Source organism: Suillus bovinus, assembly GCF_016758785.1.
Source record: "Suillus bovinus strain UH-Sbo-P2 chromosome Unknown EDB93scaffold_1, whole genome shotgun sequence".
In the NCBI taxonomy this organism is placed as follows: domain Eukaryota; kingdom Fungi; phylum Basidiomycota; class Agaricomycetes; order Boletales; family Suillaceae; genus Suillus; species Suillus bovinus.
This window is the reverse complement of record NW_024542057.1, coordinates 659,110-683,157: the sequence shown is the minus strand read 5'-3', so window position 1 is coordinate 683,157 and position 24,048 is coordinate 659,110. Positions and strand designations below refer to the sequence as shown.

The 24,048-nt window shown below is 47.9% G+C and overlaps 13 protein-coding genes across 13 annotated transcripts; 7 read left to right on the top strand and 6 right to left on the bottom strand.

The window, feature by feature from the left end:
* The first annotated feature begins 28 nt into the window (after positions 1 to 28).
* On the top strand, positions 29 to 1,000 carry EDB93DRAFT_1112218 (40S ribosomal protein S11). The gene is made up of 6 exons (XM_041448119.1): positions 29 to 146; positions 205 to 256; positions 322 to 417; positions 477 to 605; positions 658 to 741; positions 795 to 1,000. Exons 1-6 carry the CDS (start codon positions 135 to 137, stop codon positions 884 to 886), a joined length of 465 nt encoding a protein of 154 aa, XP_041313579.1. The 5' UTR covers positions 29 to 134; the 3' UTR covers positions 887 to 1,000.
* A 35-nt stretch (positions 1,001 to 1,035) lies between these two features.
* EDB93DRAFT_1112215 (phosphoprotein phosphatase PPZ) lies at positions 1,036 to 3,391 on the top strand. The gene is made up of 5 exons (XM_041448118.1): positions 1,036 to 2,175; positions 2,227 to 2,652; positions 2,705 to 2,732; positions 2,789 to 2,881; positions 2,929 to 3,391. Exons 1-5 carry the CDS (start codon positions 1,302 to 1,304, stop codon positions 2,948 to 2,950), a joined length of 1,443 nt encoding a protein of 480 aa, XP_041313578.1. The 5' UTR covers positions 1,036 to 1,301; the 3' UTR covers positions 2,951 to 3,391.
* Positions 3,392 to 3,664: 273 nt separating this feature from the next.
* EDB93DRAFT_1112213 (uncharacterized protein) lies at positions 3,665 to 5,370 on the bottom strand. Its single transcript, XM_041448117.1, has 6 exons — positions 5,341 to 5,370; positions 5,027 to 5,270; positions 4,934 to 4,977; positions 4,629 to 4,883; positions 3,965 to 4,580; positions 3,665 to 3,916 (listed from the first exon to the last, which is right to left on the bottom strand). The coding sequence occupies exons 2-6, from the start codon at positions 5,147 to 5,149 to the stop codon at positions 3,743 to 3,745; spliced, it is 1,212 nt and encodes a 403-aa protein (XP_041313577.1). The 5' UTR covers positions 5,150 to 5,270; positions 5,341 to 5,370; the 3' UTR covers positions 3,665 to 3,742.
* On the top strand, positions 5,324 to 5,741 carry EDB93DRAFT_19956 (ribosomal protein L36-domain-containing protein). The gene has a single exon (XM_041455670.1). It carries the CDS (start codon positions 5,405 to 5,407, stop codon positions 5,654 to 5,656), a length of 252 nt encoding a protein of 83 aa, XP_041313576.1. The 5' UTR covers positions 5,324 to 5,404; the 3' UTR covers positions 5,657 to 5,741.
* On the bottom strand, positions 5,742 to 6,580 carry EDB93DRAFT_20005 (dihydrofolate reductase-like domain-containing protein). Its single transcript, XM_041455671.1, has 2 exons — positions 6,262 to 6,580; positions 5,742 to 6,205 (listed from the first exon to the last, which is right to left on the bottom strand). The coding sequence occupies exons 1-2, from the start codon at positions 6,501 to 6,503 to the stop codon at positions 5,827 to 5,829; spliced, it is 621 nt and encodes a 206-aa protein (XP_041313575.1). The 5' UTR covers positions 6,504 to 6,580; the 3' UTR covers positions 5,742 to 5,826.
* A 252-nt stretch (positions 6,581 to 6,832) lies between these two features.
* On the bottom strand, positions 6,833 to 7,591 carry EDB93DRAFT_1237107 (SGS-domain-containing protein; the record flags this gene model as incomplete). The annotated part of the gene is made up of 4 exons (XM_041451385.1): positions 6,833 to 7,167; positions 7,221 to 7,383; positions 7,432 to 7,528; positions 7,578 to 7,591. The coding sequence occupies 4 exons, from the start codon at positions 7,589 to 7,591 to the stop codon at positions 6,833 to 6,835; spliced, it is 609 nt and encodes a 202-aa protein (XP_041313574.1).
* A 389-nt stretch (positions 7,592 to 7,980) lies between these two features.
* EDB93DRAFT_1244612 (uncharacterized protein) lies at positions 7,981 to 9,262 on the top strand (the record flags this gene model as incomplete). The annotated part of the gene is made up of 6 exons (XM_041452231.1): positions 7,981 to 8,044; positions 8,100 to 8,112; positions 8,167 to 8,219; positions 8,278 to 8,325; positions 8,373 to 8,458; positions 8,510 to 9,262. The coding sequence occupies 6 exons, from the start codon at positions 7,981 to 7,983 to the stop codon at positions 9,260 to 9,262; spliced, it is 1,017 nt and encodes a 338-aa protein (XP_041313573.1).
* A 538-nt stretch (positions 9,263 to 9,800) lies between these two features.
* EDB93DRAFT_1237106 (glycosyltransferase family 31 protein) lies at positions 9,801 to 11,985 on the top strand (the record flags this gene model as incomplete). Its single annotated transcript, XM_041451384.1, has 5 exons — positions 9,801 to 10,097; positions 10,151 to 10,586; positions 10,642 to 11,356; positions 11,408 to 11,658; positions 11,711 to 11,985. 5 exons carry the CDS (start codon positions 9,801 to 9,803, stop codon positions 11,983 to 11,985), a joined length of 1,974 nt encoding a protein of 657 aa, XP_041313572.1.
* A 221-nt stretch (positions 11,986 to 12,206) lies between these two features.
* On the bottom strand, positions 12,207 to 13,648 carry EDB93DRAFT_1244610 (uncharacterized protein; the record flags this gene model as incomplete). Its single annotated transcript, XM_041452230.1, has 4 exons — positions 12,207 to 12,761; positions 12,816 to 12,849; positions 12,905 to 13,325; positions 13,375 to 13,648. The coding sequence occupies 4 exons, from the start codon at positions 13,646 to 13,648 to the stop codon at positions 12,207 to 12,209; spliced, it is 1,284 nt and encodes a 427-aa protein (XP_041313571.1).
* A 1,193-nt stretch (positions 13,649 to 14,841) lies between these two features.
* Positions 14,842 to 16,469, top strand: EDB93DRAFT_19685 (uncharacterized protein). Its single transcript, XM_041455659.1, has 3 exons — positions 14,842 to 15,308; positions 15,369 to 16,161; positions 16,209 to 16,469. Exons 1-3 carry the CDS (start codon positions 15,112 to 15,114, stop codon positions 16,251 to 16,253), a joined length of 1,035 nt encoding a protein of 344 aa, XP_041313570.1. The 5' UTR covers positions 14,842 to 15,111; the 3' UTR covers positions 16,254 to 16,469.
* A 271-nt stretch (positions 16,470 to 16,740) lies between these two features.
* On the top strand, positions 16,741 to 17,862 carry EDB93DRAFT_1237103 (Isochorismatase hydrolase; the record flags this gene model as incomplete). Its single annotated transcript, XM_041451383.1, has 6 exons — positions 16,741 to 17,009; positions 17,060 to 17,170; positions 17,220 to 17,438; positions 17,492 to 17,588; positions 17,639 to 17,761; positions 17,812 to 17,862. The coding sequence occupies 6 exons, from the start codon at positions 16,741 to 16,743 to the stop codon at positions 17,860 to 17,862; spliced, it is 870 nt and encodes a 289-aa protein (XP_041313569.1).
* A 229-nt stretch (positions 17,863 to 18,091) lies between these two features.
* Positions 18,092 to 20,054, bottom strand: EDB93DRAFT_19793 (uncharacterized protein). The gene is made up of 2 exons (XM_041455663.1): positions 18,655 to 20,054; positions 18,092 to 18,606 (listed from the first exon to the last, which is right to left on the bottom strand). Exons 1-2 carry the CDS (start codon positions 19,730 to 19,732, stop codon positions 18,182 to 18,184), a joined length of 1,503 nt encoding a protein of 500 aa, XP_041313568.1. The 5' UTR covers positions 19,733 to 20,054; the 3' UTR covers positions 18,092 to 18,181.
* A 2,185-nt stretch (positions 20,055 to 22,239) lies between these two features.
* Positions 22,240 to 23,704, bottom strand: EDB93DRAFT_1112138 (ras family-domain-containing protein). The gene is made up of 8 exons (XM_041448116.1): positions 23,589 to 23,704; positions 23,512 to 23,538; positions 23,402 to 23,455; positions 23,270 to 23,352; positions 23,191 to 23,222; positions 23,072 to 23,134; positions 22,863 to 23,017; positions 22,240 to 22,813 (listed from the first exon to the last, which is right to left on the bottom strand). The coding sequence occupies exons 1-8, from the start codon at positions 23,638 to 23,640 to the stop codon at positions 22,548 to 22,550; spliced, it is 732 nt and encodes a 243-aa protein (XP_041313567.1). The 5' UTR covers positions 23,641 to 23,704; the 3' UTR covers positions 22,240 to 22,547.
* Between the last annotated feature and the right edge of the window lie 344 nt (positions 23,705 to 24,048).

The window sequence follows — 24,048 nt, the reverse complement described above, 5'->3', positions numbered from 1 at the left end:
CCAAAGTGAATTGTACAGTGATGGGAATTATCAATGGCAAATGCCGGAATCTGTACAGTTTTAATTTAGTGGCTTCTTTCCCACGCAAGCAAGCACAGACCAGGCTGAGCTCCTCATCGTCCTAATCATTCACTATGGCTGACCAGGTATGACCTGCTACTTTGCCGAATCTACCCTTCTTGCTTGACTTATCATCATTTTTAGATCGAGAAGGCGTACCAGAAGCAGCATTTATTCCAAAACGCCAAAGCCCGCGGTATGAGACTTTTAACCCGTGAAATCGGAGCAGGAACTTATGTGATTGCGATCGCTGTGGTAAAGGTGGCAAGAAGGTTGCGACCAAGGAAAAGCGGTGGTACAAGGATGTTGGTCTTGGATTCAAGACCCCTGCGGAGGCTATCCAAGGCACTTACATCGGTGCGTCACTATACTTGTTACATGTGGTTTAGGTGGTTCATTGTTATGTCTGTTTTCAGACAAGAAGTGCCCCTTCACTGGTAACGTCTCCATTCGTGGCCGTATCTTGACTGGCAAGGTCGTTTCAACCAAGATGACCCGGACAATTGTGATCCGCAGGGATTACCTCCACTACATTCCTAAATACAGTACGTCAGAAGACAGACATATCGTCCATTCACCCTTATCTTTATTTGACAGACCGTTACGAGAAGAGACACAAAAACTTGGCCGTACATGTGTCACCCGCTTTCCGTGTAGAGATCGGTGATATTGTCACTGTCGGTTAGTGTTCCTCTCAGTCGGTGCTACTCGAGAATTGATCGCATATTATGTAGGGCAATGTCGGCCACTATCGAAAACGGTACGATTCAACGTCCTGCGGGTGTCGAAGAGCAAGGCATCAGCCAAGGCCTTCGGCAAGTTCTGAGAGTGCCATCGAGATTTTATTTACGTTGTTGACATTGCATGATTTCTACTACCCATTGCGCTATGCCCGCATGAAAAATTCATTGCTGCATTATGACAAGCACTTTTTTTAGAAGATCTCTGAGTGGCGGCAAAGTTCAGAATCAGAATCAGAACCAAAGTACCAAGTAAGTATGACGGGACAAGAAGTAAACAATGGAACAAATAAGGACAGCAGTGCAAGTTGCCGCTAAGACGATTGACTGGTCCTCATTGGAGAGGACTCGGCTCAACTTAGTTATCGTCTTCTTTGACTTTACAAGCTGGCTCCAACACTCATTTCAGTCTTAGCTTCCAAGTTAACTCCAAGGTCGCGCTCCCGGTCATCAGCATCACAGCGAGGCTCGCCCTCACGCGAACCACAGGTTTCACCACCAATGGGTCAACAGCAATCTAAAAAGGCAAAGAAAGGAGGAAAGGAGAAGGACGTAGACCATGTGCACGAAGATTCTGTAGAAGAATCGAATGGCCAGATACCCCATGGCAGTTTGTCTCGTGCAACGGGGAGTCATCCCAACCACTCCCAAAGTGTCGCCCACGAGTATGATGCAGTCCGAAATAGTGCACCCTCTCTCAACGTACCTAGTTCCGGAGATTCCAATGGTAGCAGCTCAAGACCACCAGGTTCACCAGGTGGTTCACCCGCTATCCTTAGTTCTTCCCCGAACAACCTTTCTACCCCCTCCCTACTCGTGCAAACTTCGACGCCACAACCTTCCGCTTTATCAACGAAACCTTTTCCCGCTCCCCTCGACATTCCACTCACCCAAACAATCCTCTCGACTTCTATGCCGTCGTCATCCTTCACGCCAGGTTCAGCGGCTAGTAACTTCCCCTTGAGCGACCCTGCGGGAGGAAAGGCTGGACTCCTCGACATCGACGGTATGATCCAACGCCTTCTGGACGTGGGATATACCGGTAAAGTCAGCAAATCTCTATGTCTAAAAAACACGGAGATTGCTGCTATTTGCCAAGCAGCGCGCGAGGTGTTCCTTAGCCAGCCAACTCTCATCGAGTTGTCACCACCAGTAAAGATTGTCGGCGACGTGCATGGGCAATATTCAGATCTCATCCGCCTTTTTGAGATGTGCGGTTTCCCTCCAGCCGCCAACTACCTATTCTTGGGTGACTATGTCGATCGCGGGAAACAGAGTTTGGAGACAATCCTACTGCTCTTGTGCTACAAGATAAAGTACCCAGAGAACTTCTTCCTCTTACGTGGCAATCATGAATGTGCGAATGTCACAAGAGGTTAGTTACTTTCCGCCTTCCGTTTAGTGATGGTGTTCTGACATTTTCTAGTGTATGGCTTCTATGACGAGTGCAAAAGACGATGTAACATAAAGACATGGAAGACATTCATAGACGTCTTCAATTGCCTGCCCATTGCAGCTATTGTCGCCTCCAAGATATTTTGCGTGCACGGCGGACTTTCACCTTCACTTCACTCCATGGAAGATATCAAACGCATACAAAGACCCACAGACGTGCCGGACTACGGGCTCCTAAACGATTTGCTATGGTCCGATCCTTCTGATACGGCATTAGATTGGGAGGATAACGAGAGGGGGGTAAGCTACTGTTTTGGGAAGGGGATCATCAATGACTTCCTGGTACGGTATGACATGGACCTGATATGCAGGGCTCATATGGTCGTTGAGGATGGATATGAGTTCTGGAACGACCGGACACTTGTGACGGTCTTCAGTGCTCCGAATTATTGCGGAGGTCAGCATAACTGTTATTTTTCTGTTCGTTCAGAGCTGAAGCGATGTTCTAGAATTCGACAACTATGGTGCTTGTATGAGGTAATTTTGCGTCTGTCGACACATCTGGGGATTCCAATTGATTTGTATCATTTCAGTGTCTCAGAGGACCTTCTGTGCGCTTTCGAGCTCCTCAAACCTCTGGACGGGCCGGCGCTCCGAAAAGAGATGACGAAGGCTAAACGGAAGAGGTGGGTCATCTTCTCATATTCAATATCACGTATTGACTCATGCCTAGTCTAATGGCGACCGCAACGTGATCATGACATGCCACGCGTAGAACACCAATGTCACAGGGTCAAGGGTGTGGGTGACCTGTTAATGAACACTGTATAACTTTGGTATCACTACGTATTGTGGCGCAGACACACTCGTTGAGATATCCGGGGCCCATACCTAACCCTCTCACTACAAACATCACACTACCCCTACCCCCCTACCTCACTTCCGTTTAGTCCTGATCTGTTCACCTTGATATCCGAGTAATTTGCCTCACGCAAGCACATTCCTTCCTGTCGTACTTCGCATCTTTCCTCCTTACCCTCCTGTCTCTCCCTGCCCTTTCTTCCGTTTCATATTTTCTCGCCCCCTCTCCAGCTTTCTCCTTTTGGGCCTATTTAAGACGTCGCATATTTCTCTGTGTCTGTGCTATATAATGATATTACAGCTGAAAAATGCTAGCTGTGGTTTTCAGCCGGTCAGGAGTTGTCACGTCGCATCTCGCCACTTATTAGCATGATGCATTGTAGGGTTGTATATGCCCTTCATCCCTAGGCTTCGAAAACGTATTCAGTGCTCCCAATTTGACAACAAACATCATGCTCGGTTCAAGGGGTCAGATAGCTGACGTGGATGAACCACACGACAGATCTAATATAGCGTAATTGGGACCAACGGGACATGTCCAAGTGAATGATGATGTTCTCTTGACAAAGAGCACTCAGCTGAGAAAGATGCAAACGGTATTCGCCAAATGATGCCAAGGTACAACTCTGAGATTGCTGAGTATCAACCAAGCCCGCTCAATTGTATGCATGACTCTACCGTCAGCTCTAGAACATATCATAAGCAAGTACAGCGAAAGCCCCTACAATCATGCCTGCTCCCAATAGTCCCCAGGCAGTCAACCCGACGGTGCCTAACATTAGATCCGAGATGAGTGTGAGGACGATTGTAAGTAGACTCCCAACGGAAGTAACAATCGGACCCCAGACTCCCAGTAAAATCTAAAAATGTTGATTAATTATGGGACGCTGTGCGTTCATCATACGCACCATGAAACCTGCATTGAATATAACACCTGTTATACAGATTCCTGCAATTGCAACGAAGGTCACCATGTTGGATGGAAGCCCAAACTTTTCGATGCCGTAATAATGCAACACAATTAGGGGTACCCATAGCACAGACAAAGTGCACACGCCTATGCATGCGGTGAGAAAATTTGAATGGAGGCCGAATGGAAGAGAATGAGCAACTTTATCACCGGCGACGGGTGATGGTGAAGCTACTGTCTCCTCATCATCAACCTGTTCCGCTGATGTTGGGACATGGGAATATTGTGGAGGCTCTGCAGCTGGCTCTAGGTCTGATGGCAGTGCGACATACTTCTTGTAAAGAACTTGATACAGACCGTATATCACGGATGCAACCAGAGTTAAAATGTCGCCAAATAAAGGAGCAGAATTTTGAGCAACAGTCGTACGGCCAGCCAGAGGTGCGGTTGCATTTGACGGTGTGCTGTCGCCATATACGATAGTGAGCACTCCGACAGTGGCGAGGCAAACAGCACACGACCGGATAAGACTCCATTTCAGGTTCAACAACTTGACACTAAAGACATAAGCGAAGAAGGCATTGGCATTCCAAATGGCTGTGACATCAGTGACACTGCAGGATGCTTAAGATCAGGAGTGTGAAAAATGATTAGCGACGTACGGGGCGTATACGACAGCAATAAACCACAATAGGGCAGGTGCATTGTAGATGACAGTCATGACTAGAATCACGACCAGAAATCGAGACACAGGAAATCGAGAAGAGTGAATGATTCTTGGATCTTGTAATGTCAACTGAGCGGTGATAGTACTGAACAAGCCAGACATCAGGGCACGAGGAGAATGGTGGGTTGTCATGAGGAGATAACCTAGGTGCAATGGAAAGGAGAGCACGAATGATGAATGCACGACATAACTGCGAACTCTGAGTTCGCATCTTCATACCGCGGTCATTTATCTACTCACAACAAAAAGAATGAGTGCTGGTAACCCAATGTTGTTTGGACATACTAATTTGGCAAGTCAGTAAATTTATCGATCTAAAGTGGTTGAGCTTACCTGTGTGAGTTGGGTCTCTCCAACAAACGCAAAAATCACTGCAACGAATGTTAACACCGCAGTTTTTCCACGCAGGGGCCGCAGGGGCGGCGGCGCAACGAGGCCCTCTCTCTCGCACGCCATGATAAGGTAAAGTATGAGTACAGAAATTCAAGAAGTTTTCAAGAAAGTAGGCAGATAACCCGAATGATGTGGTGTTATCACTGCTCCGAGTCCATCTCGCGAATAGAACTTAGAAGTGCTCGTAAGTCCTGGCGCTGGCGCTAATATTTTATAAGCCGCAGTAACTGAAAGATATGAAATATTTTTTAAAGTTATCTGACACGTGACCACAGCTTCTTCCTCTTTCATGACTTGTCTTCTGGTCTGCATTTCACCATGTTGAGAGCTTTGCTGGTTTCAAGCAGGCCATTACTAGCACGTTTGCGCATCTCTACCCTTCCTCACATACACAATTTCACACCTGCAATCCCATCACTGGCCACGAATGCAATACCATCTACAGCGCGTGGAATGAAAGTGAGGTCATCGGTGAAGGTCATGTGTGACGGGTGCAGCGTTGTGAAGCGAAAAGGCAGAGTGTACGTCGTGTGTTCGAAAAATCCGAAACATAAGCAGGTGTGTGATTGATCTTATCCTCATCTCGACCTTCGTTGACTCTCGTATAGCGTCAAGGATAATCATCGTCGACCCTGCGTTTTTTTGAATCCCGTACATTGTTTTGGTAGAATGCGTGTAGGGGAAGGAGGATCATTTTTGTCGATATAATGCACAGCTCTCAAAATATTCTACCACCAATGTCACTGACGAAGCCACATCTGGAACTCGTAGCTAACTCCCTTTTCCTCCTGGACTCCAGCTGGCACGTCGAATCCTGTCCATTGCACGAGTTCATCATGAGTTGCTTGCTTCCATTTTATCTCCCCTTCCTCGCTTGCTCCCAAGAAGTCTGGAATAAAAACGTCACATTGGGAGAAATCAGGCGCAAGGATCCGTGTCAAGAGGACACGGTCAGCGATGCAAGACGTTGGACTCGAAGATGCAGGATTTAGTGCCTCTGAGATCAAGGATACTCCACCGATAATAAATCGTCGGTGTATATCAGCCTGAGATGCCAAATCAACTGCCAGAGTCAAGTTCGAGCAAAGGTGAACTGGAGTCAACGGGTTGGAGGACGTCCTGATTGCCGCTCTATCAATAAAATGACGGGAAAAAAAAATGCAGAAAATTCGTACAGTTCGTAGTCCTTGTTATGGCTGATGACTACGTTGAGGCGTTTAGAGAGAGGCCTGAATTTGGCTGGTATGCTCTCCCATGTCTTCCGCCCCATGATGACCGCGTTCTTCCGTCCTTCAGGCGCGGTGGACGTGACCCGAGCAAAATAGGCCATCTCCTTCGACAGCCGCCATGGAAGTTCACCATGTTGGCCGATACCATTAGATTTTGTGGCGGCAACTATGATCGTAAGACGTGACATGGTTTCTAACGAACCCGGTTGTAAGTACTTGCTTAATAAAAGTTACAAGACTTTTGGCAATTGATATTTAGTACTTACACCAAATGTCATACGCGGCAACTCTTTCAATTCTCGCTTATTTTACAATCCTTCTACATCATATATACCTCACTATCCAACCCATCCCGGAACGTCGTGACATCCCTTAGGCCGCGTTAAACTTCTTTCTGACAGGAAAGAAATATGCGTTTTAACTGACAAGATCACCAATGCTTTCGATGGGACAATGATCCATTTTGAAAGCGTCGATAACATGCGGAGTGACTGATAATACAAACCAAGAATCAAGTTCAATTCCACTTCTTCCACTCACTACCTGTCGGAGGCTTCACTTCAACAGTACCCTTGCTTACTTCCTCCCAGTTTGTGCTAAGCGTGGTTCCTCCACTCTCCTGGAAGCTCTTCATCATTGCGCGTTTAGCATCATCATCTGCATCTCCGAAGATCTTTTGAAAAAAGGAGTTGACCGTACTGTCACCACCAACGTTTGGATCCTCATCTACAGTGACCTCCGTTTCGGATGAGAGAATTTTAGTGGTAAGTTCCTCCCAGTTCTTCTTGGGCTTAGCCCTCGCCTCGGCCACTGCCGGAGAAGTAGTTGGTTCGATAGGGGCGGTCTGGAGAGCTAGTACGCGTTAGTACGTATTGAAGAACTTGGGCTACATGAAAAACACGTACGATCAGGAGCATCACCAGTGATACCTCCCCAACGGCCTTGAGCCATCTTCACAAGACGGAGCTCAACCTTGACTTTACCGACCGTGAAATCGCACTTCTCTGGATCAATCCGTCCTTTCAACGGCTCTAAGGATAGTGTCTTCTCGCCATTCACGTAGCTAACCTATAGCTCCTTTGAGGACTGTCTCCCAAAATGAGTGGGATTGCTCACCTTGTTTGGCTCAAACGTAATGGATACTTGTGCAGGATCAGCCCCTCGGTCGAAGATGGAGATCGTCAATTTTTCGTCTGTCTCGTAAAATTCGTGCCTTTATTATATGTTAGACGAATGTGAAGCGTAAGTGATGTTGGTCTGACCTTAAGCATGCCATGGTTGGGGCGACGATGCAAGAAAACCGATGAGCCTAAAGTGATGAAGTTACGCGACTCAATGAAAGCAGAACTTTCCAGTACAAAGGGTCACGTGGACTGTCATGAGGGAAAAGATTTACAAAAGACTGAGACTTGACTATTCAAGAATCTGAATCGTGCGCATCGATGACAACGACTCGTGTTTCAAAGATCCTAGAAAAATACGAAGTCGTGCCCATATGTGTGGATAGCACCTTTGGGATCAAACAGATGATGCATCAACGATGAATGGTTCATGCATACAGCCCAAGACTGAGTCGAGTTGCTCAGCAGCCCTAACCGGAAATCAAAAGAAGGACAAACAGGTGGGGTCCAGACGTCATCTTCCCTGTGGCAACCTAGTACCACCATGTCGTCTGCAATACCCAAGGCCGTATTGTACTACAGCCCACAATCTGTGTGGTCCTCTGCGGGTAAGCATCGGTATTTACAGTTGTTGTTCTATGTTCTCACTTCAGTGTATCACAGTACTTCTTGCACTGTGAGGTCATCGCGAAACAACGTATCGTGCTATTGATCTGCGATTTCTCTGCAGCAGCGAGAAAGGATACGGAGAGGATGAAGTTGATCTCAAGGTTGTCGACATCAGTACGTCTTGAGTGCATCGAAGTGGCTTGAGCATTGGTCAATGTATACTTGCCATCAGACAAAGGACAAGAATTTTCCCCGACCTTCCTCAGGTTGAGCCCCAAAGGTGGGATTAGGCACCTTCTGTGTTACGCATCATTGATCACCCCTCAGCAATGGTGCCAACTCTCATTGTACCCCTCCGCGGCTCTCTCGCATCTGATGTTGCAAGCCGTTTCAAGGCTATCTCTGACACGAAAGTTAGCTAGCCTTTGTTTCGCTGGTTTCCTTTCTGCTTATTAAAAGAGCAGGCACTGATCGAGTTCCTGGACAAATCTCGGTCCCAATCATCTCACACGCACACTACATCAAGCGCTCCAGCTCCATCATTGTCCCCTGCGACAGTTGCATTCGCCAGTGCATCCAGCAAGATTATTGACTCTATTCATGCTGATGAGGTCTCTCCCGATCGCTTGCAGTACTTGAATGCTCGTGATCAAGCCTCACTTCAAGAACTTGGAAAGTCTCTGGTCCCTATCCTTGAATCCAGACGGGCGGCAATCGTGGGATATCTCACCGACTGTGAACAGAAAACACTGCAGATGTCTGAAAAGACCAAGTCATTCTGGCGAGAGAAACAAGCGGAGGCAGAGACGGCACTGAGCGTGTTTAGCGGGAATGATGTCGACGGATACTTATCACGCTCTAGGATTATGTGGGAAATCACAATTCCAGGTGTTCTCACTCGGTTGAACGAGGAGTTCATTGGGCCCTACGCGTTAGGTTCGTCGAGAAGCTACTTTGTTTGGCTCATGATCACAGAACATGACACAGGTGATCAGGTCTCTATCGTGGATATTCATTTAAGCGCTTGGCTTTCTCACCTTGTCAGACTGGCTGGCGGAAGCCCTTACGATAATGGAGATGTTGCTATTAAAAGAGTGGAAAAACATATTGGAAGTGGTGGGTTTGTCTTTCCCGAGGATTTCTTGCCTTCAGCTTTTAGCCCATTCACGGAAGAAAAAAGCAGTTGCGAGGAGCAAGCTAGCAGCATTTTGGGATGAAATGAAATCACGGTCCAGTTGGAAGAAAGTTTATGCTCCATGACACCTTCTATACATATGTACTGCATGATGTCCAATGATATCTACTTAGCTACCAATAGTCAGAGTCTTGTTGCATTTAGCTCGCACGCAAGTTGATCGCAGCTGAAGTGGCAGTGTTCCTGCCATACCCGACTCAGGACTGTTTACTGCTAACTTTACTTAAGAGGACACTCATATCATTTCATACCAAGAAAAACCAACGCGGGAGGTAACACGACGCTAGCGTCCGAAAGGGAATTCTAGCCATCGCGTCATTAACTTGCGATACACTTTGTTAATTTTGCAGGCTGTAATTTTCTGAGGCTTGGCATACACGCTCTTTTTCAATGCTATGGCAGGCATTGTGGATTTCTCTGACTCTTCCCATCTATTTCGAGCACCAAGCAACGAAGAGCGCCGCGACATTCTCTTGGGAGTAGATTATAGGGAGAGTCGTTCGTCTAACACTCCCTTGTCCGAGCGCTTTTCCTTCATGGACACTGGATACCCTGATGTAATGCCTGGAAGGTCGTCTTCGGATTCTTCGTCATCTACAACACCCACGCCGTCTCGCCCTTCTTCCCCTCTGCCATTTTCGCTCCATACTGCAACTCTATCCGACACGGAGTCCAACGCGCCTCTACTTGGCCTCGGAAGATACGCCTCCTCGGGAGAGAGCCGCTGGATCTGGCGTAACTTAGGTTCAAGTTCTCCAAGGAGACGTAAACGAGATGGAAGAAGGTGGAGAACCCTCAAGGGTATTTTGAGACGTATTGTCAGACACCCGCTATTCCCTCGTCAACCGCTAACCATTGTATGTTTATGTTTTTCATCTGCGCTTCGTTCCATGTCTGACATTTTGATAAGATACTTGCGCTCCTAGTGCTCACCGTCTTTGCTATTTCTCTCACATTAATTTTGCTCTATGTCTTGAACCCCGACAAGGAAGCCCTACCTTGGAGGGCATATTGCACCATTCCGCCAACAACTTCTGTTCCTCCGCATTATCGTGAAACATTGCCATATCCTTACATCAATCCACTTCCCAACGTGATGCCGCCGTCGTTTCCACCGGATGATCTTGATACACTGCCTCCCGCAGGACTGTTCTTAGCTGTTTTCTCGATGGATTCCTCTTTAGAACGTAGAATGTTGATTAGAACAACATGGGCAGCACATCCCCGTAGTCGTAATGGCGCAGGGGAAGGAGACGGCGGGATGGGCACCTCGAGAACTGTGGTACGTTTTGTTCTTGGACAGCCCCGGAAAGGATGGGAAAGACGTATTCAATCAGAGATGGAAAGTGAGTATATATCATGTTGGTCCGTTGCACCACTCTGACGCATGCTTTTGTGTAGTGTACAACGATATGATAATCTTGCCCTGCTCAGAAAACATGAATTCCGGCAAATCGTATGCCTACTTCACATGGGCAGCATCGAATGCCTGGGTCCCACCAGTCTACTTCAATACCACGCATCCTGTACCGGAGCTCTCTTACTCGAATCAATATGCTCCTGCTCCCCATCTTGCCCCCCATGATCCCTACCTCGCTTGGAAAGACAGTGCCTCAGGTCATCCAAGGCCTTGGGTGCGGCCCGATTATGTGGCTAAGGTCGATGACGATGCTTTCGTTATGCTGGCCGAGCTGGAGGCGCGTATGAGGCTAGAGCTGTACGCTACAGGGCAGAGGCCATACAACATGCCCTATGTTTCGCCAGTCTCAGCATCATTTAGAGAAGAGGCATTAAAGGTGGAATCGCAGAGCAACGCTCCTGCCGATAACTCTACGTTGTTAATGGTTGAGCAGGAGATGCCACGCGATGGAGCGGCGAAGGACCCATTGGTTTACTGGGGCTACCTTGTTAAAGAACAGTTTATGGCTGGCGAGCTGTATGGCTTGAGCTGGAGTCTTGTCGACTGGGTTTCCAAGGATCCAAGCGTCAGGGGTCTTACCAGGGGCGCAGAGGACAAGCAAACAGCCAAATGGATGGGGCTACATCCACGTGCAGCGGAGATCCGTTGGTCAAGCGACCATTGCTGGATATATGATCATCCCCGGTCAGGAACTGTGTGAGTCAACTCACCTGTCTATCTGACATTCTTGTGCTAATCTCCTGATAGATATTCCCATGGCTTCCTGTTTCCCTCTGAAGTCTCTCGCGTTAAGAAATCTGTTTTGCCATTTCTCGACAAAGTGTCCCGTAACTCATCTACTGGAACGACTGTTGTGACTCCTTCGGCACTTGTATCTTTGTCACACTCAAGTGTTTCAGCATTTGGTACCCGGTACCAGCAGCCCTTACAAGAGATGGACTTGGCTCATAGTGTTGAGGCGCTAGTTGAAGGCAGTTATATGTCTGAATTGCAGGAAGGTACGATATCAATTGCCCTCGATAAGCATATGTTGAATGTTACTGGCTGCAGGGAAGTCTACGGGCCCAGAGACCGCATGGCGCGCCCGGGAAGGACGCATCACACGGTATGAGAACAAGCGTGTTGGTGGAACTGTTGTAGTGCACTTCATCAAAAAGCACATGTGGTTTTTAGAGACTGCGCTCGCTTTATTGGAAGGCGATAATTTTTCTGAAGCTGAACTTGAGGGTCTCGATACGGACGAGGGCAGGCTCAACGTGAGCTTGGCGTCAGTATGGACAGATAGTTCAGTTTTCAAGCCGACGAATGCAAGTGCTGCATTGTGATGGCTATATGTGCGCTGTCTGGACCGTTTTAGCAGACTTCTTGCGTGTATTTATCTTTTGAGGACGCCCGGGACTATTATATACCACTGCTCGGCCGGAGACTACTTGACACCTTTACTACTCGGACGTAGAGTTTATTGCATACAATATTATCGAGAAAATGGGAAGGGTGGTCGGTGTATCGCGGATTCCCCCTTCAAAGCTGCACCCCTCGAGGGTGTTCAATACCCATCCAACACTAACGCCTCATGCGCAGGGTGATCATCAGGCATTGTCAAGGGTTGTCTGTCCTGCAGCCTGTTTTGCACTGCTCTTCTGATGGTTCCCTCCCATTGCCTAAACCACTCTCCTTCTCGCATGCCAACCACTTTCGTCCGTCGGCCCGGAGGGTCAGCGAGGGAAGATCCTTGGGCGGTGGCATCCACGGTGTCAAACACATCACGGAAAGGACTCTCCGCGTGCACATCGGGAGCAAATTGCTTTGCACATTGTTCGACGCGCTTCAGCGCATATGCGCCACCGCAGACGTCCCAGCGCCCACCACCGCGTGAGTGGAAACGTTTGAATAGCCATATAAACGGGTATATGAAGGTAAGGAAGAGTAAAAACTTGATCCAGCGGTTTGAAAGAGCGCGGGAAAGGCGGTTGTGTGACCGAACAGATACGAGATTTTGGGATGTCTCGAACTGGACGGACAAGTCGCCCCGATAGTGGGTAGAATTGACGATGGAAATAGCAGCAACCCTTATGGCCTCAAAATTCCAACCATAAACAATCTGTGGGTTGAGGATGAGAACTATGCGAACGAGGTCGCTAAAATGTCTACTAACCTTGTGGTAATTAAATTCTTTCAAGTACTTGCGGCTGGCACAATAGTCGTCTGCCCACTGACGTAATGTCCACGATGATCTAAGGACACTAGTTCGTTTGCATGGCGTATGGCTGGTCCTCTCTCCATGCGTAGTCACTACCGATCCACGGAGGGAACCCCCTGCGAGTGCGCTCAATGTCCCACGCCTTTGCTGCCTTTCTTTCCGACTTCTGTGACTTCCGTTTCTCCGCTGAGATGCCCACTTCTTGATACATACGCCCCCTGTATGCAGGGGTGGAATCAGCATATGACCAGTGAGTTGGCTCTCCAAAAATGTGCTGTCCGACGTCTATGCAAAAGTCGAAGTCTGTTATGCGTTCGGTATACTGCTCCGTCTTCATCCTGGAATGCCCATTGTGATGGGAGTGGACCATCCGCGTGTGAGTCTCGTTATGTGACCCTTGACATCGCAAGATGATGGTGGGTGGCGTTGAGGCCTGTGAGAGCAAGAAACGGTATAGGGCTTCGCCTGAAAGAATTGAGAACGTTGAAATGTCAGAAACCGGATGGCAACGTACCGTCATCATTGAGATGAGGATCATGAGAGATGATGTCACCAGAACGGGAAGTAAAGAAGTGGGCATCATATGGGGCAAAGGCTGGCGGTTCCTCATCATCTTCGTGCGCAAAATTCAAATTGTCGTTTTCGGGTAAATGCAGAACGTTGTCTGCAACACTTTCCTCGAATGTTGGAGGAGGCTGCTGCAAAGATGATGATGCAAGCGAAGGGTTGCTGCCTCCGATGAGATCCTGCTTGGACTTGACTGGATCTTCTGCATCTATAATGAGCATGTCGTTGTCGTCGTCGTCGTCAAATGTGTAGCTGTGTGGCTAGAACAAGTCTGCATCTTAATAGGCCTGGGTGTAAACGTTTCAGATGGTAAATATTGCACAGCTTAGAGTACATAGCGATGTTACGTAATGTCATACTTAATGGTGTGTGTGTGTAAAATGAATTCCAGTGTGCTCCAGGTTCAAACCCTTTCAAGGTGTGTCACCGCCATGTTTCCATCCCAGCGCTGACCTTTGTTTACCTGTTATCAGCTTCTATCGCGTTGCACGCGATGATCCTGGAAGCTTCGTCTATTAAGCCACGACTTTAAGGTTGGCCCTGCAGTGTGAGTCTCTCATTCCTAAAAGTTGTCTTCTTCATACTTTCTTCATTTTACTTGTGCGGCAAGAATTTTGGGATTCTTACCTTGCCTTTGTTCCTAGCGTCTTGTTAGGAACCTCGTATGATTAACTCTGTAGCAAATACGCTTGAGGTTTTGATTGGGGTCTTATTGTTTTTCTAATACCATTTCCTGTTAGGCTCAGCCTGCAGCTGCGGCGTTTAGCTTTCAGCGGTGCAAGTTTCCCTTGTCATCGTGTATCGTTTTTTGTTCATTCTCCTCCAAAATTGTTTCTGATAAATCATCTTCTTGTTCCACCCCGTTCGTATTCACAATCTGCCAACGACACGCCTCCGAAAACACGACGACATTGCCGCCATATCCCACCCCTGTAATTGCAACTTTTCCACCAACTACACTGCGCTCATTCGCTATCCCCACCACTTTAAAACCTGTGTCACATCCACATTTGGCTCACTTACATCATATATCTGTTGTCTCTATTCATGACTTCTATAACTTCAATGTCTTCGAATGCTTCTTCCTCGTAAGTTTCTCGGTTATCATCCAGGCCCTGTTCCTTGACCCATTGCGCAGTGTCGCGCCCACAACCATAGTGCCCAGCAGTGTGCCGCCATCGAACAGTGATTCCTTACTGCCCACAAGTTCTTCTACGCGCCTAACGACGAGCCCTACGTCGTCCTCGACGTCTACTATGTCTTCCGGTGTGGCATCATCGACAACCCCCGCATCATCGCAGTCCCCTATCAGTGTCAGTGCAGATACAAGCACAGTCGCAGCGACGACGACTTCTTCGGCAACTAGTCAATCGACGGCGACGATAAGTAGTAGTACCACCAGCTCATCGCAAACGACTTCCTCATCACCGACGACTACTTCTTCATCACTCACGACAACCAGTTCATCATCAACGACAACTTCCTCATCACCAACAACCTCCTCGCCATCGGACACCACAAGTACGCCACTCACCACTTCAAGTGCGCCTCCGGAGACATCAACCTCATCGTCATCTCAGACTTCATCGACGTTGCCTAACACACCGTCGTCATCGGTCACACCGGTGCCAGTCGTGTTTGTGTGATCCTTGCGTCTGCACGTATCTACTGACGTATCTTGTTCATGCATTGCAGTACAACGTTGGAAAGTACCTTGTTTATAACTACGACGAATGCTGAAGGACAGCCGACAACGACAGCGCCCTCTATTGTCACAGAAGTTACCATTTCCACAAACAGCGCAGGAGCTGCTACGACTGTCACAGTAGCAGTTGCAAACCCCACCCTTGCGCCCAACTATGGGACAACATCGGGTTCCGCGTTAGTTCCACTGCTTATCAGTCACTATTCATGATTATAATAATATAACAGGTTCTTCAGGGATACCGGCGCCGTAGTCGGTGTCTTTCTTGTAGTCGGTTTGGCCGCTGCGTCTATCGTGCTCTGGATCTTCTTTTTCATCCGACGTAGGAGTCGTATAAATCGAATTGACCATGAGACCGAAGTCGAGGCGGCTGTTGCTGCCTCGGGCTTTGGTCGAGCTCCTTTGGATGATGACAATGATTACCGAGGTGCCCGGTCACCACAATCATATTCTCTGTCTTCGGCACAGATGGTGCAGCGTGGGAGCCCTGTTGGTTATATTCCTGACGGTTCTGGCCTACCCACTTCCACTTCCGGTCAGCCGGTTTCAGGAGGGCCTTTCGATGACGACAATGTCGCATTCAATCCCTACGCAGGTTACATAGTCGAAGGTCCCCCAACAAGTGAAGGCTATATTCAAGCCCGCAGTGCTAGCCCTCCTCCAGGAACTGAGCGGCAAGGGCCTCCTAGTAGTTTAGGATTGCATGAGATCAGTGATTCTTCCCGGGATCGGAAAAGCTCCTACGGTCATACCCCTACGTACAGCGTTGCAAGCTACGAGCCGCTACTGGCTGCATATACGCAAGGATCCTCTGCGGAGCGAGGTGTCAGCTCACCACCCACGCCGCCCCCAAGGAACCCAGCACGCCGTGCGCACCTCGACAGTGTCGCTTCCCGCCCTGTGAATAATTTATCAGATGGAGGTGCCGATGACAGGTTGGATCCTGAAATTCGGAGGCGGACCAGGTCGGACAGCCTTGGCTCAGACGACCTCAAGGATGAAGAAGACTACAGCCGACCAATGCTCACCGTAAGGTCTTTGATTTTTCTTCTTGACGCTATACTGAAATGTCACAGGTCCGCAATATGCCTGATGGTCGCAGTATAAATTCTGCGCTGTGACAAACATTGTGTTCGCGTTCGGGTCTTACTTCCCTGGGATCTGACTGTTGTATCCGAAATAATCTGGACTATTTACTGATTTGTTGAGCAGATCATAATCATCCTCATCCTTTCTGACCCTCGTACGTACTGCAACCACATTCTGTATATCACCACAAGCCATGGACATACACGGACGAATGTTGCTCTCAAAAACTTCATACTTAGTCTTCAATCTACTCCCGTTCTATGTTTGTGTTACGTCACTCCGTCATGTGGTGCTACATCCCCGGCACACTTTCCGTGACTCCTTAAGACCCTTTGTATCCCGTGGTGCATCTATTTGCAGACACTTATCATACTTTCTTATCCCATGTCACTGGGCAGAGCTCTCTCAGGCTGCCATCGCCCATATTGCTCAACTTATCTCGGAACTCCTATGGATCACGATTCATGAGGTATAACTCTTCGATTACCTCTTACTCTGTCGTACTTACGTTGCCTACGCATGAGTCAGGTCCCTATACACGATACCCCAATACTCGGCATGGCTACGCGTCCTAGGGTTTCAAAGGCTATTGAATATGGGAACACACCCAACTTCTGGGTTGAATACCCCTCCGGCCTTGTAGACCTCACGCGTTCGCAGCATCTCACGACTGACGGAGTAGAACCATCTTTGGTAAGCTCGACACAGTTCGACATCCCTGTAACTGGGGACCGTACCATTCGCGTGGACAAGTCCAAGACAGCTGCAGTGATAATTGATATGCAGAAGTAATTTACTATTCCGCTGTTTGTTTGAATGTCGAATTGATGGCAGACAGCTTCTTCCTGCATCCCGAACTCAGAGTGCATAAAACCGGCTTGGCCTGTGTTGACCCGCTTTTGAAGGTTATCGGCCCTCTTCGAAAGCAAGGAGTGAAGATTCTTTGGGTGTATGTCATCAATCTTGCATCAGTTATTGTTCACCCAACCATAAAATAGGAATTGGGGCCTCACCGATCAAGAGCTGAAGACCCTTCCCCCTGCTGTAGTCAGGGGATTCATGAAAGGAGGGTTCGGAGGGTTCGGCACTGAAATGCCTGGCAACTTTGGCAGGTTGCTCATGCGAGACGCTCGCAATTCGGAGTTGTATGGCCCTTTGCAAGAAGAGTATTTAAAAGGAGAGAAAGAGGGAACCGACGTTTGGATTCACAAAAATAGGTCCGTTTCCTCGAACATACTTCCAATTGTACTGGTTCTATTCGAGAATGTAGGATGAGTGGGATATGGGGACATCAGACAGCGTTGGACCTCTATCTGAAGGAGAATGGAATTACAACATTGTTTTTTGGAGGTGTGAACGCTGACCAGGTGGGAAATCAACGTAGCTTCATACTTTCTTGCTGCTGAAGTTGACGCAGTGCGTTTCGGGTACCTTCATCGACGCTTACTTCCAAGGCTACGATTGTGTTATGGTCGAGGACATCACGGCGACAACTTCTCCAGCTGGCGCTCTTGAAAACGTCTTATACAATGCTGCAAACGTGAGCATTCGTTGTTGTGACGGATTCGGAACTAATCAAACAGAGGGCAGTCTCAAGGTTTCGTTACCAATACGTCCAATATCATCAATGCGAGCGGCTGATTTATTTTTATCGCCCACTTTGTTGAGTTCCATGCACTATCTGATGTTATCTACCTATCATACAAGGTTTAGAGACACAAATTCAGGCTATTCTTGTACTATCAGGATCGTCCATGGCACTATGTGTCCACACGTATAAATCGCAGTCTTTCACCGACAAAGGACAGAACTACGACAGACGGCAACCGCAATGTGTACTTGAGGCAGAAAAGTATGACAGCACTTGTCAGCTTCCAAGTGAATACCAGACACTGAACGTCAATGGCAAAATGGAATAAGAATATGGTATTGCGTTACGAAGCTATGTCTAAATGAATGTTCAAATCAATAGGACCTCCCTGTCATCAAAACCTACGTCCACTCGCAGTACACCCCTCTCGAACAGTCTATTCAGTCTTTGATTAACAATCCCGCCCATCCTTCCATCGTCTTCATTTGCTACCACAACAAGTACATCCTCCAGGGTTGTCCATGGCCTTCCGTCCAATACGTGAGCTAGCCCCTTGAAGTCCATTGATGACAGGGCATGCAGATCAGCGGGGTGCAATGCGAGCGAGAGGGCTCGTAACGGTGCGCGCACACCATCAAGGAGAGCAGTGAGTGGCATCAACTGCGGTGGCGGCTGCGTGGGAGGTTCGAAGTCTGATATATCTGGGGGTGGCAAGGAAGGAATAATGAGTCCATACACATGTATCTCTCTCAAGAAATTGTTATGACTGAGGTTAATGTGCGATACAATCTCGTCTGCGCTGCGTGAGTCCTGGCCTTTTGTTGTCAGAAGCAAGTGCTCACCTCCGTCGTCTATAAATGCAGCATCGAACCCAAGATGAAACTCTTTCAAGCTTGTGCCCAGCATCTTTAAGAACTCTCCCACTGCTGGGGCACTCTTGATATCTAACGCTCCAAGTCTCAGCACTTCAACCGTCACCCGCCCTCCGTCGTGCTTTATTGCCGCCCTCATCCATTTCAACACATGTCTGGTAAGTGTTCCTCGCATGGCGAGCATCCTAAGTTTTTTTGGAGGCTTAGGGATGGCTCTACCATCGGCTCTAGATACAAACACCTTCGATTCCGCAGGTATATCATCCCACTCACAGTGCACCCCGTCCAGCGTGAGTGCTTCTACATCTTCAAACTCTCCGATAAACCTGATCATATCCAGCGTCGTCCTGAATTCCCATATGCGCAGCGTAAGCTTTCGAACACCCTTGAAACCTTTGATGAAAGCATCCCGAGACTTGGACGAAAGGTACTCCCAAGTGATACGCTCAGCTTCGAGAGAGTGGAGATTGACGAGCGAGCCAGCTAGGGATGGCAAGACTGCATTAAGCCATTTCGGGCCCCACGGTGAACCTCCACGCGATTCACGAATGAAGAGGTGTTTGACGTGCGGAACAAAACTCGGCAGGGTAGATCCATGCCCTGAGGTGTAATGTTGCAATAATTCGACAAAAGTATTCCCTCTTCGCCCGCCTCCGAGTCGCACGTATCTCCATATGTGATCCCGGGCTGCGTATAACCAAAATCTGCTCACAAGGGAGCAATTGCAGATGTCTGTGAGATTGGACTGGCCGTATATGTCCGTCGTAGCGAGTGTGTCCGGAGCAGCAAGGAACGAAATGATATCTAAGAAAAGCTCTGGTGGAATGCGCGGGGAAGGAGTTACGCGAGATGTACTCTTTGTGGAGACGCGGTGTTGTAAGGTGGATGATATTGGGGTCGGGAGGGGGAGTGTCGGAGAGATATCTGGAAACGCAGGTGATTGTGGGGACTTCCAAGAATGCACCAGCGTGGTCGGGGAAGTGATTAACGACAATGAAGGGGACTGCAGGTGCAATCCAGGGACGGTGGTGATCAGTGTGATTGCCATGGTCCAAATGAAGAAGCTAGATAGTGAGGTTTACAAGTTAGCCCGACGTCTACTGGGCGGCTGGATAGAATCAGGTATATCTGTGCGCAAGTACTGTTGTGGACCAGCCAAGCAACCTAATCCTGGTGAAAAGCTTATCTGGGGGATTCGAAAGACGTAAAGCCTGATAACAGAGACAGAAATCAAAAGCATGTTTATACCGCGTTGAGACACAGCAAAAAAAAACCTTCACAGAAAGACTTTCCCATATTGGTTCGCCTCCGAGTCTTGTCTAATAGCTGTGCAAGTTAGCAGCTTGGTTACAGCCAAGCGTTTCATGTCATCAGCTTCAGCGGAGAAAATTTTATCCACTTCCGGGTGCTTCCATCCTCCATATCGGGTTACACCTGTTGCGCCCTAGTACCTTAGCGCGGGTACCCATAAGCTCTTGCCAGTGTTAGTAAGAGCGGAGGGTAACAAGTTTAGGTTATCGGACTCAATGCGCTGTCGGGTTGAAGTGTGTCGGTTAGAAATACCACCGCGTCCGAGTCAGCATAGTCGTCCCTAACAAAGTATGCAACTTGAAGATCGTAGAAATTTGAAATCTGTCCAAAATGAAGCGCACCAATCAGAACTTCAAGACTCATCTCTCTAGCCGTATACCCATCTTTCACCACGAATGCACACACGGCAGCGATGTCTGCATCTTCCCTCCTATGTCACGATGGATCAGCATTCAGCCTATCTAGGAAGTGCTGTACCAAGGACAAGGGTGAACAGCTTACTACCTGCCAGTTCGATTCATCTTGATACCCGGAAACCATAATTATAGGCTGTTTTGATAGGGTAGACTGCGCCGAAAAAGACGGGTAACTCGACTTTAACACGACAACAGCGATACACACTAGCTGCTAAGGAGTCAGGGCGGACAGTACGGGGCAAGCATCGAGCAGCAGTGGTGACAAGTACGGCACTGTAATTCATATGTTTCTGCCAGAGAGGCGATGCGGGGCATGTTACAGCTCCGACGTTCGTGGCATCGCGATGGAAGACGTGACTTATCCATAACGAGAGAGCGCCTGAGGCCCTGAAAATTGAAACTTGAATGAGAGAGATGGTTCTGAAACCAAATTCAGCGCTCATGCAAATAGACAGCGGACTGTGATAAGATAAAAATGCAGCTCACCAAAGTTACCGTACGAAAAGTTTACCACAATATACGATAGCGTGCAACGTAGGCCATCTGGATCCCATCAAAAATTGAAATCGCTGTGTAAGACAGGCAGAAGCGCTCCTAATTGACATATGGAGGCCAGATGAGGAGTAGACTGGCGGTGATTCGAAGGCAGCTATCGTTACGGTGATATCGACAACTTAGTCGTAGCCTACAGACCAGGCAACAAGTGGCAAACAAATTGTCCCTCTCCCTGCAGAGTACCCGGACAAGTGTTAACCACATTAAGTATTTCTTGTACTACACACCACAGCTGGTTAACACATGCAGACGTCCCGACAAACAGCTGAACTCATGGTGGTTTCCGCATCAGAGTTGGCCACGAGCTTAGCGTGACGTTGTCGAATGCTAAGGATCAGGCGTGTTCCGAGCACAAACATCTGGATCAACGTAGAAATTTCAAGAACGGCAAGAGAAACATAATTTTCCAAGGAATTTAGGCCCTATAGAATGATGGACCATGATCAGTTACACATATTGCAGGAGCCAATAACAAATAAATGAGATGGGCAGCCGCAGAAGAAACAACAACAAAGCCGGCATCCGCAGAACTTCAGCAGAAAAAGAGAACCGCATTCACATTATGGGCTCACCTCGCAAAGTAAACTATGTGACTCTTCATCGATGCCGTGAAGTAGTCCCAAATAATCCATCCTTTCGATGGTCGTTGCATTTCACAAAAATGTTTGATTCAGACAGCGATCAAAACAGCGAGACATAGCGCAGTAAGGTCCTGTGATGACCTCCATGACTGTAAGCATCAATGTCATGAAAGACAGATTTGGATCATCCTCCGAGTCAAAGGTGGTAGCTATTGCACTGATAGGTACCGGATAGAATGAGCACTTCTTCTAAGCTGTCGATGAGCATGATGCACCGAAGTCTTTCGTCCATGAATGAAGTTCATGTTTTGAAATATGAGCCATTGATGTGGTGGTGATCGCTCTGGTAGCAATCTTGACAGCCAAGAAGACAGGAACGAGGGGTACCGGTGTCAGCAAATCCCTGATACGTGGCGTGTAACCGAGCAATCATGACAATGTTTCAGTTCAGTCAGATGTATTCAACTCACTGCTAAGTATTGCAACCTATGATGGACACAATTCAGTTGGACGTAAATGGCGGGAAATGGTGGAGGGAACTCACTCACCCCCACATGAATGCAAATGGTTGGTATCTGCGCAGAACGAGTACTGACGCAGCAGCAGTCTGGCCACATATCAAGTATACCGTCGGCGAGAAAACCCCTCTCGACAAACCTTGGTGGTCAAATTACAAGCTGTAAAGTCTCACAGGGTGTTGGGGACAATGTGCCATAACCTTCTACATGAAACATAACTATGCATGACTTGATGAAGATAACAAACGATAATAGTATGGAAATAGATGGGAGATATGAAGCATCTACCATTACGTACTATTAGATACTGTGAATGAGTAAAACGCAAGGGCGAAATGATGTACAGCGTTTGAGTAGAATAACATTGTGATCAAAGACAGAAAAAAGATTGGTATCCAAAGAGATAACACCAGGCGTATGACCACATACATGGGGAACAAGCTAAAAGTGGCAATCCTCACCAAAGTCCATTATCAATATGCTTAACAACATTTGCCCGAGGGTGTCCAATTTTTCAACCGAAGCCTGTCCGAGCGTCGCCTTCGAGCCCCACTAAGACTCCCAAAGCTAAGATGGCTAGAGCTCGTCACTCTTCGGAGAGCACGGTCCCCGTAGCTGACACCACTTCCGGTTTTCTCGGGATCTAAGATTCCTGACTCTATTGAAAGCAGGATAGACCTTGCAGCAAGCAGAAATGGAGCTTCGACGTTGTCGCCGCTTAATGAAGAAGCCTCAAGAAAGTGAACATCTTTTGAGACAGCGTCAATATATATAAGGTCAGAAAAATGACGGATTACCATTCTGCGCTGCCCATCTACTAGCTTCAGCCCACTCCACTTCACGGTCCTCCTCTCTGTCCGACTTGTTTCCAACTAGGACTGCAACCAAGTGTGGGCTTGCCAAAGCTCGGGCATCAGTGAGCCACTGAGACATATTCAAAAAAGAATCGCGGCTGTCAGTGAAAGTTATGAGGATCATGGGAGTGAATGAGAATGAATGCACCAACTTCGTGATATCGTATACAAGAATTACGCCAGCCGCACCGCGGTAGTAGCTACGCGTTACTGATCTGTTCTCCGTGCTGCAGTCAGAATTGGAGCAAGTCACATCAGAAGCGCGACGAACCGAAAGCGCTCCTGACCGGCAGTGTCCCATAGCTGTGAAAATTGTAAGAGATGCGGAATTACTGAAGGACATGACTTACTTGGAGCTTTATTTTCTTCTCCCCTAAGGCTACTGTTTTACTGGAGAATTCTACTCCGATGGTATGTTGAGAGTGGTCCTTGACTGTGAGGAGGCCTGAGATTGACACCCCGTAGAGAAACAGACGACAAACATGCGTTGTGGGTAAAATGATGCAACAAACATGATTTGCCTGTCCCTGCCTCTCCTGCAAGTGTAATGAGTCTTACTCCGAAACAACCGTTCCCAGTAAGCGCAACACACCGATGATAATATACTTCATTAAGAAGTCTGGAAGTTGATAAGCATGAATCTCATTCAATAAATCACCCAAAACAAACCGTAAGTTTCCAAAAGTTCTGTAGCATCTACATCATACTCGTCTAGCGCCATAGGGTAAGGAATAGGGTGTTGGTTTGAGTGCCAATTTGTGAAGCTTCCGCCAACTGCAGAGAGGCTTACCAAATTCCCACGGTATCAACATGGACGCCCAACTTATATTTTCAATTACATAATACATGGGTGTAAGTCTAGTACATATATGACCCGTGACCGGGAAAATGTCCTTGGTTGACAATGACAATCATGGCGTTTTTGATGAGACGACAATACTGCGCACGAGCTCACGCGCTGAAGGCAAGCAATGGCGTGGCCACAGTTTCCTTCGAAATGAAGGAGTGGTCATGATGTTTCGACGTACAAGCCTAAGGGTTGTGCAAAAATACTGGAAGTCTAACCTCTGCTGCTTCGTTATATAATTAGTATGTATCGTACTAACTCGCTTCAAGTTGTACTAAAGTT

Excerpts from the sequence above, each read along its gene's own strand:
- EDB93DRAFT_19685 (XM_041455659.1), top strand. The coding sequence starts at position 15,112 with ATGCATTGCAGTACAACGTTGGAAAGTACCTTGTTTATAACTACGACG. Across the intron at positions 15,309-15,368 it reads GGGACAACATCGGGTTCCGC|GGATACCGGCGCCGTAGTCG; the intron begins GTTAGTTCCACT and ends CAGGTTCTTCAG. Across the intron at positions 16,162-16,208 it reads ACAGCCGACCAATGCTCACC|GTCCGCAATATGCCTGATGG; the intron begins GTAAGGTCTTTG and ends GAAATGTCACAG.
- EDB93DRAFT_19956 (XM_041455670.1), top strand. The coding sequence starts at position 5,405 with ATGTTGAGAGCTTTGCTGGTTTCAAGCAGGCCATTACTAGCACGTTTG.
- EDB93DRAFT_1112218 (XM_041448119.1), top strand. Across the intron at positions 257-321 it reads CCAAAACGCCAAAGCCCGCG|GTGGCAAGAAGGTTGCGACC; the intron begins GTATGAGACTTT and ends GCTGTGGTAAAG. Across the intron at positions 418-476 it reads TATCCAAGGCACTTACATCG|ACAAGAAGTGCCCCTTCACT; the intron begins GTGCGTCACTAT and ends GTCTGTTTTCAG.
- EDB93DRAFT_19793 (XM_041455663.1), bottom strand. The coding sequence starts at position 19,732 with ATGGCAATCACACTGATCACCACCGTCCCTGGATTGCACCTGCAGTCC. Across the intron at positions 18,607-18,654 it reads TGCATTTATAGACGACGGAG|ACGAGATTGTATCGCACATT; the intron begins GTGAGCACTTGC and ends CACGCAGCGCAG.
- EDB93DRAFT_20005 (XM_041455671.1), bottom strand. The coding sequence starts at position 6,503 with ATGTCACGTCTTACGATCATAGTTGCCGCCACAAAATCTAATGGTATC. Across the intron at positions 6,206-6,261 it reads CATAACAAGGACTACGAACT|GACGTCCTCCAACCCGTTGA; the intron begins GTACGAATTTTC and ends AGCGGCAATCAG.
- EDB93DRAFT_1112215 (XM_041448118.1), top strand. The coding sequence starts at position 1,302 with ATGGGTCAACAGCAATCTAAAAAGGCAAAGAAAGGAGGAAAGGAGAAG. Across the intron at positions 2,176-2,226 it reads ATGTGCGAATGTCACAAGAG|TGTATGGCTTCTATGACGAG; the intron begins GTTAGTTACTTT and ends GACATTTTCTAG. Across the intron at positions 2,882-2,928 it reads ACGAAGGCTAAACGGAAGAG|TCTAATGGCGACCGCAACGT; the intron begins GTGGGTCATCTT and ends ACTCATGCCTAG.
- EDB93DRAFT_1112213 (XM_041448117.1), bottom strand. The coding sequence starts at position 5,149 with ATGGCGTGCGAGAGAGAGGGCCTCGTTGCGCCGCCGCCCCTGCGGCCC. Across the intron at positions 4,884-4,933 it reads CAGCACTCATTCTTTTTGTT|TTATGTCGTGCATTCATCAT; the intron begins GTGAGTAGATAA and ends CAGAGTTCGCAG. Across the intron at positions 3,917-3,964 it reads TATTCAATGCAGGTTTCATG|ATTTTACTGGGAGTCTGGGG; the intron begins GTGCGTATGATG and ends CAACATTTTTAG.
- EDB93DRAFT_1112138 (XM_041448116.1), bottom strand. The coding sequence starts at position 23,640 with ATGGCGCTAGACGAGTATGATGTAGATGCTACAGAACTTTTGGAAACT. Across the intron at positions 23,539-23,588 it reads AGAACTTTTGGAAACTTACG|ACTTCTTAATGAAGTATATT; the intron begins GTTTGTTTTGGG and ends ATCAACTTCCAG. Across the intron at positions 23,135-23,190 it reads GCCGGTCAGGAGCGCTTTCG|ATCAGTAACGCGTAGCTACT; the intron begins GTTCGTCGCGCT and ends CACGGAGAACAG.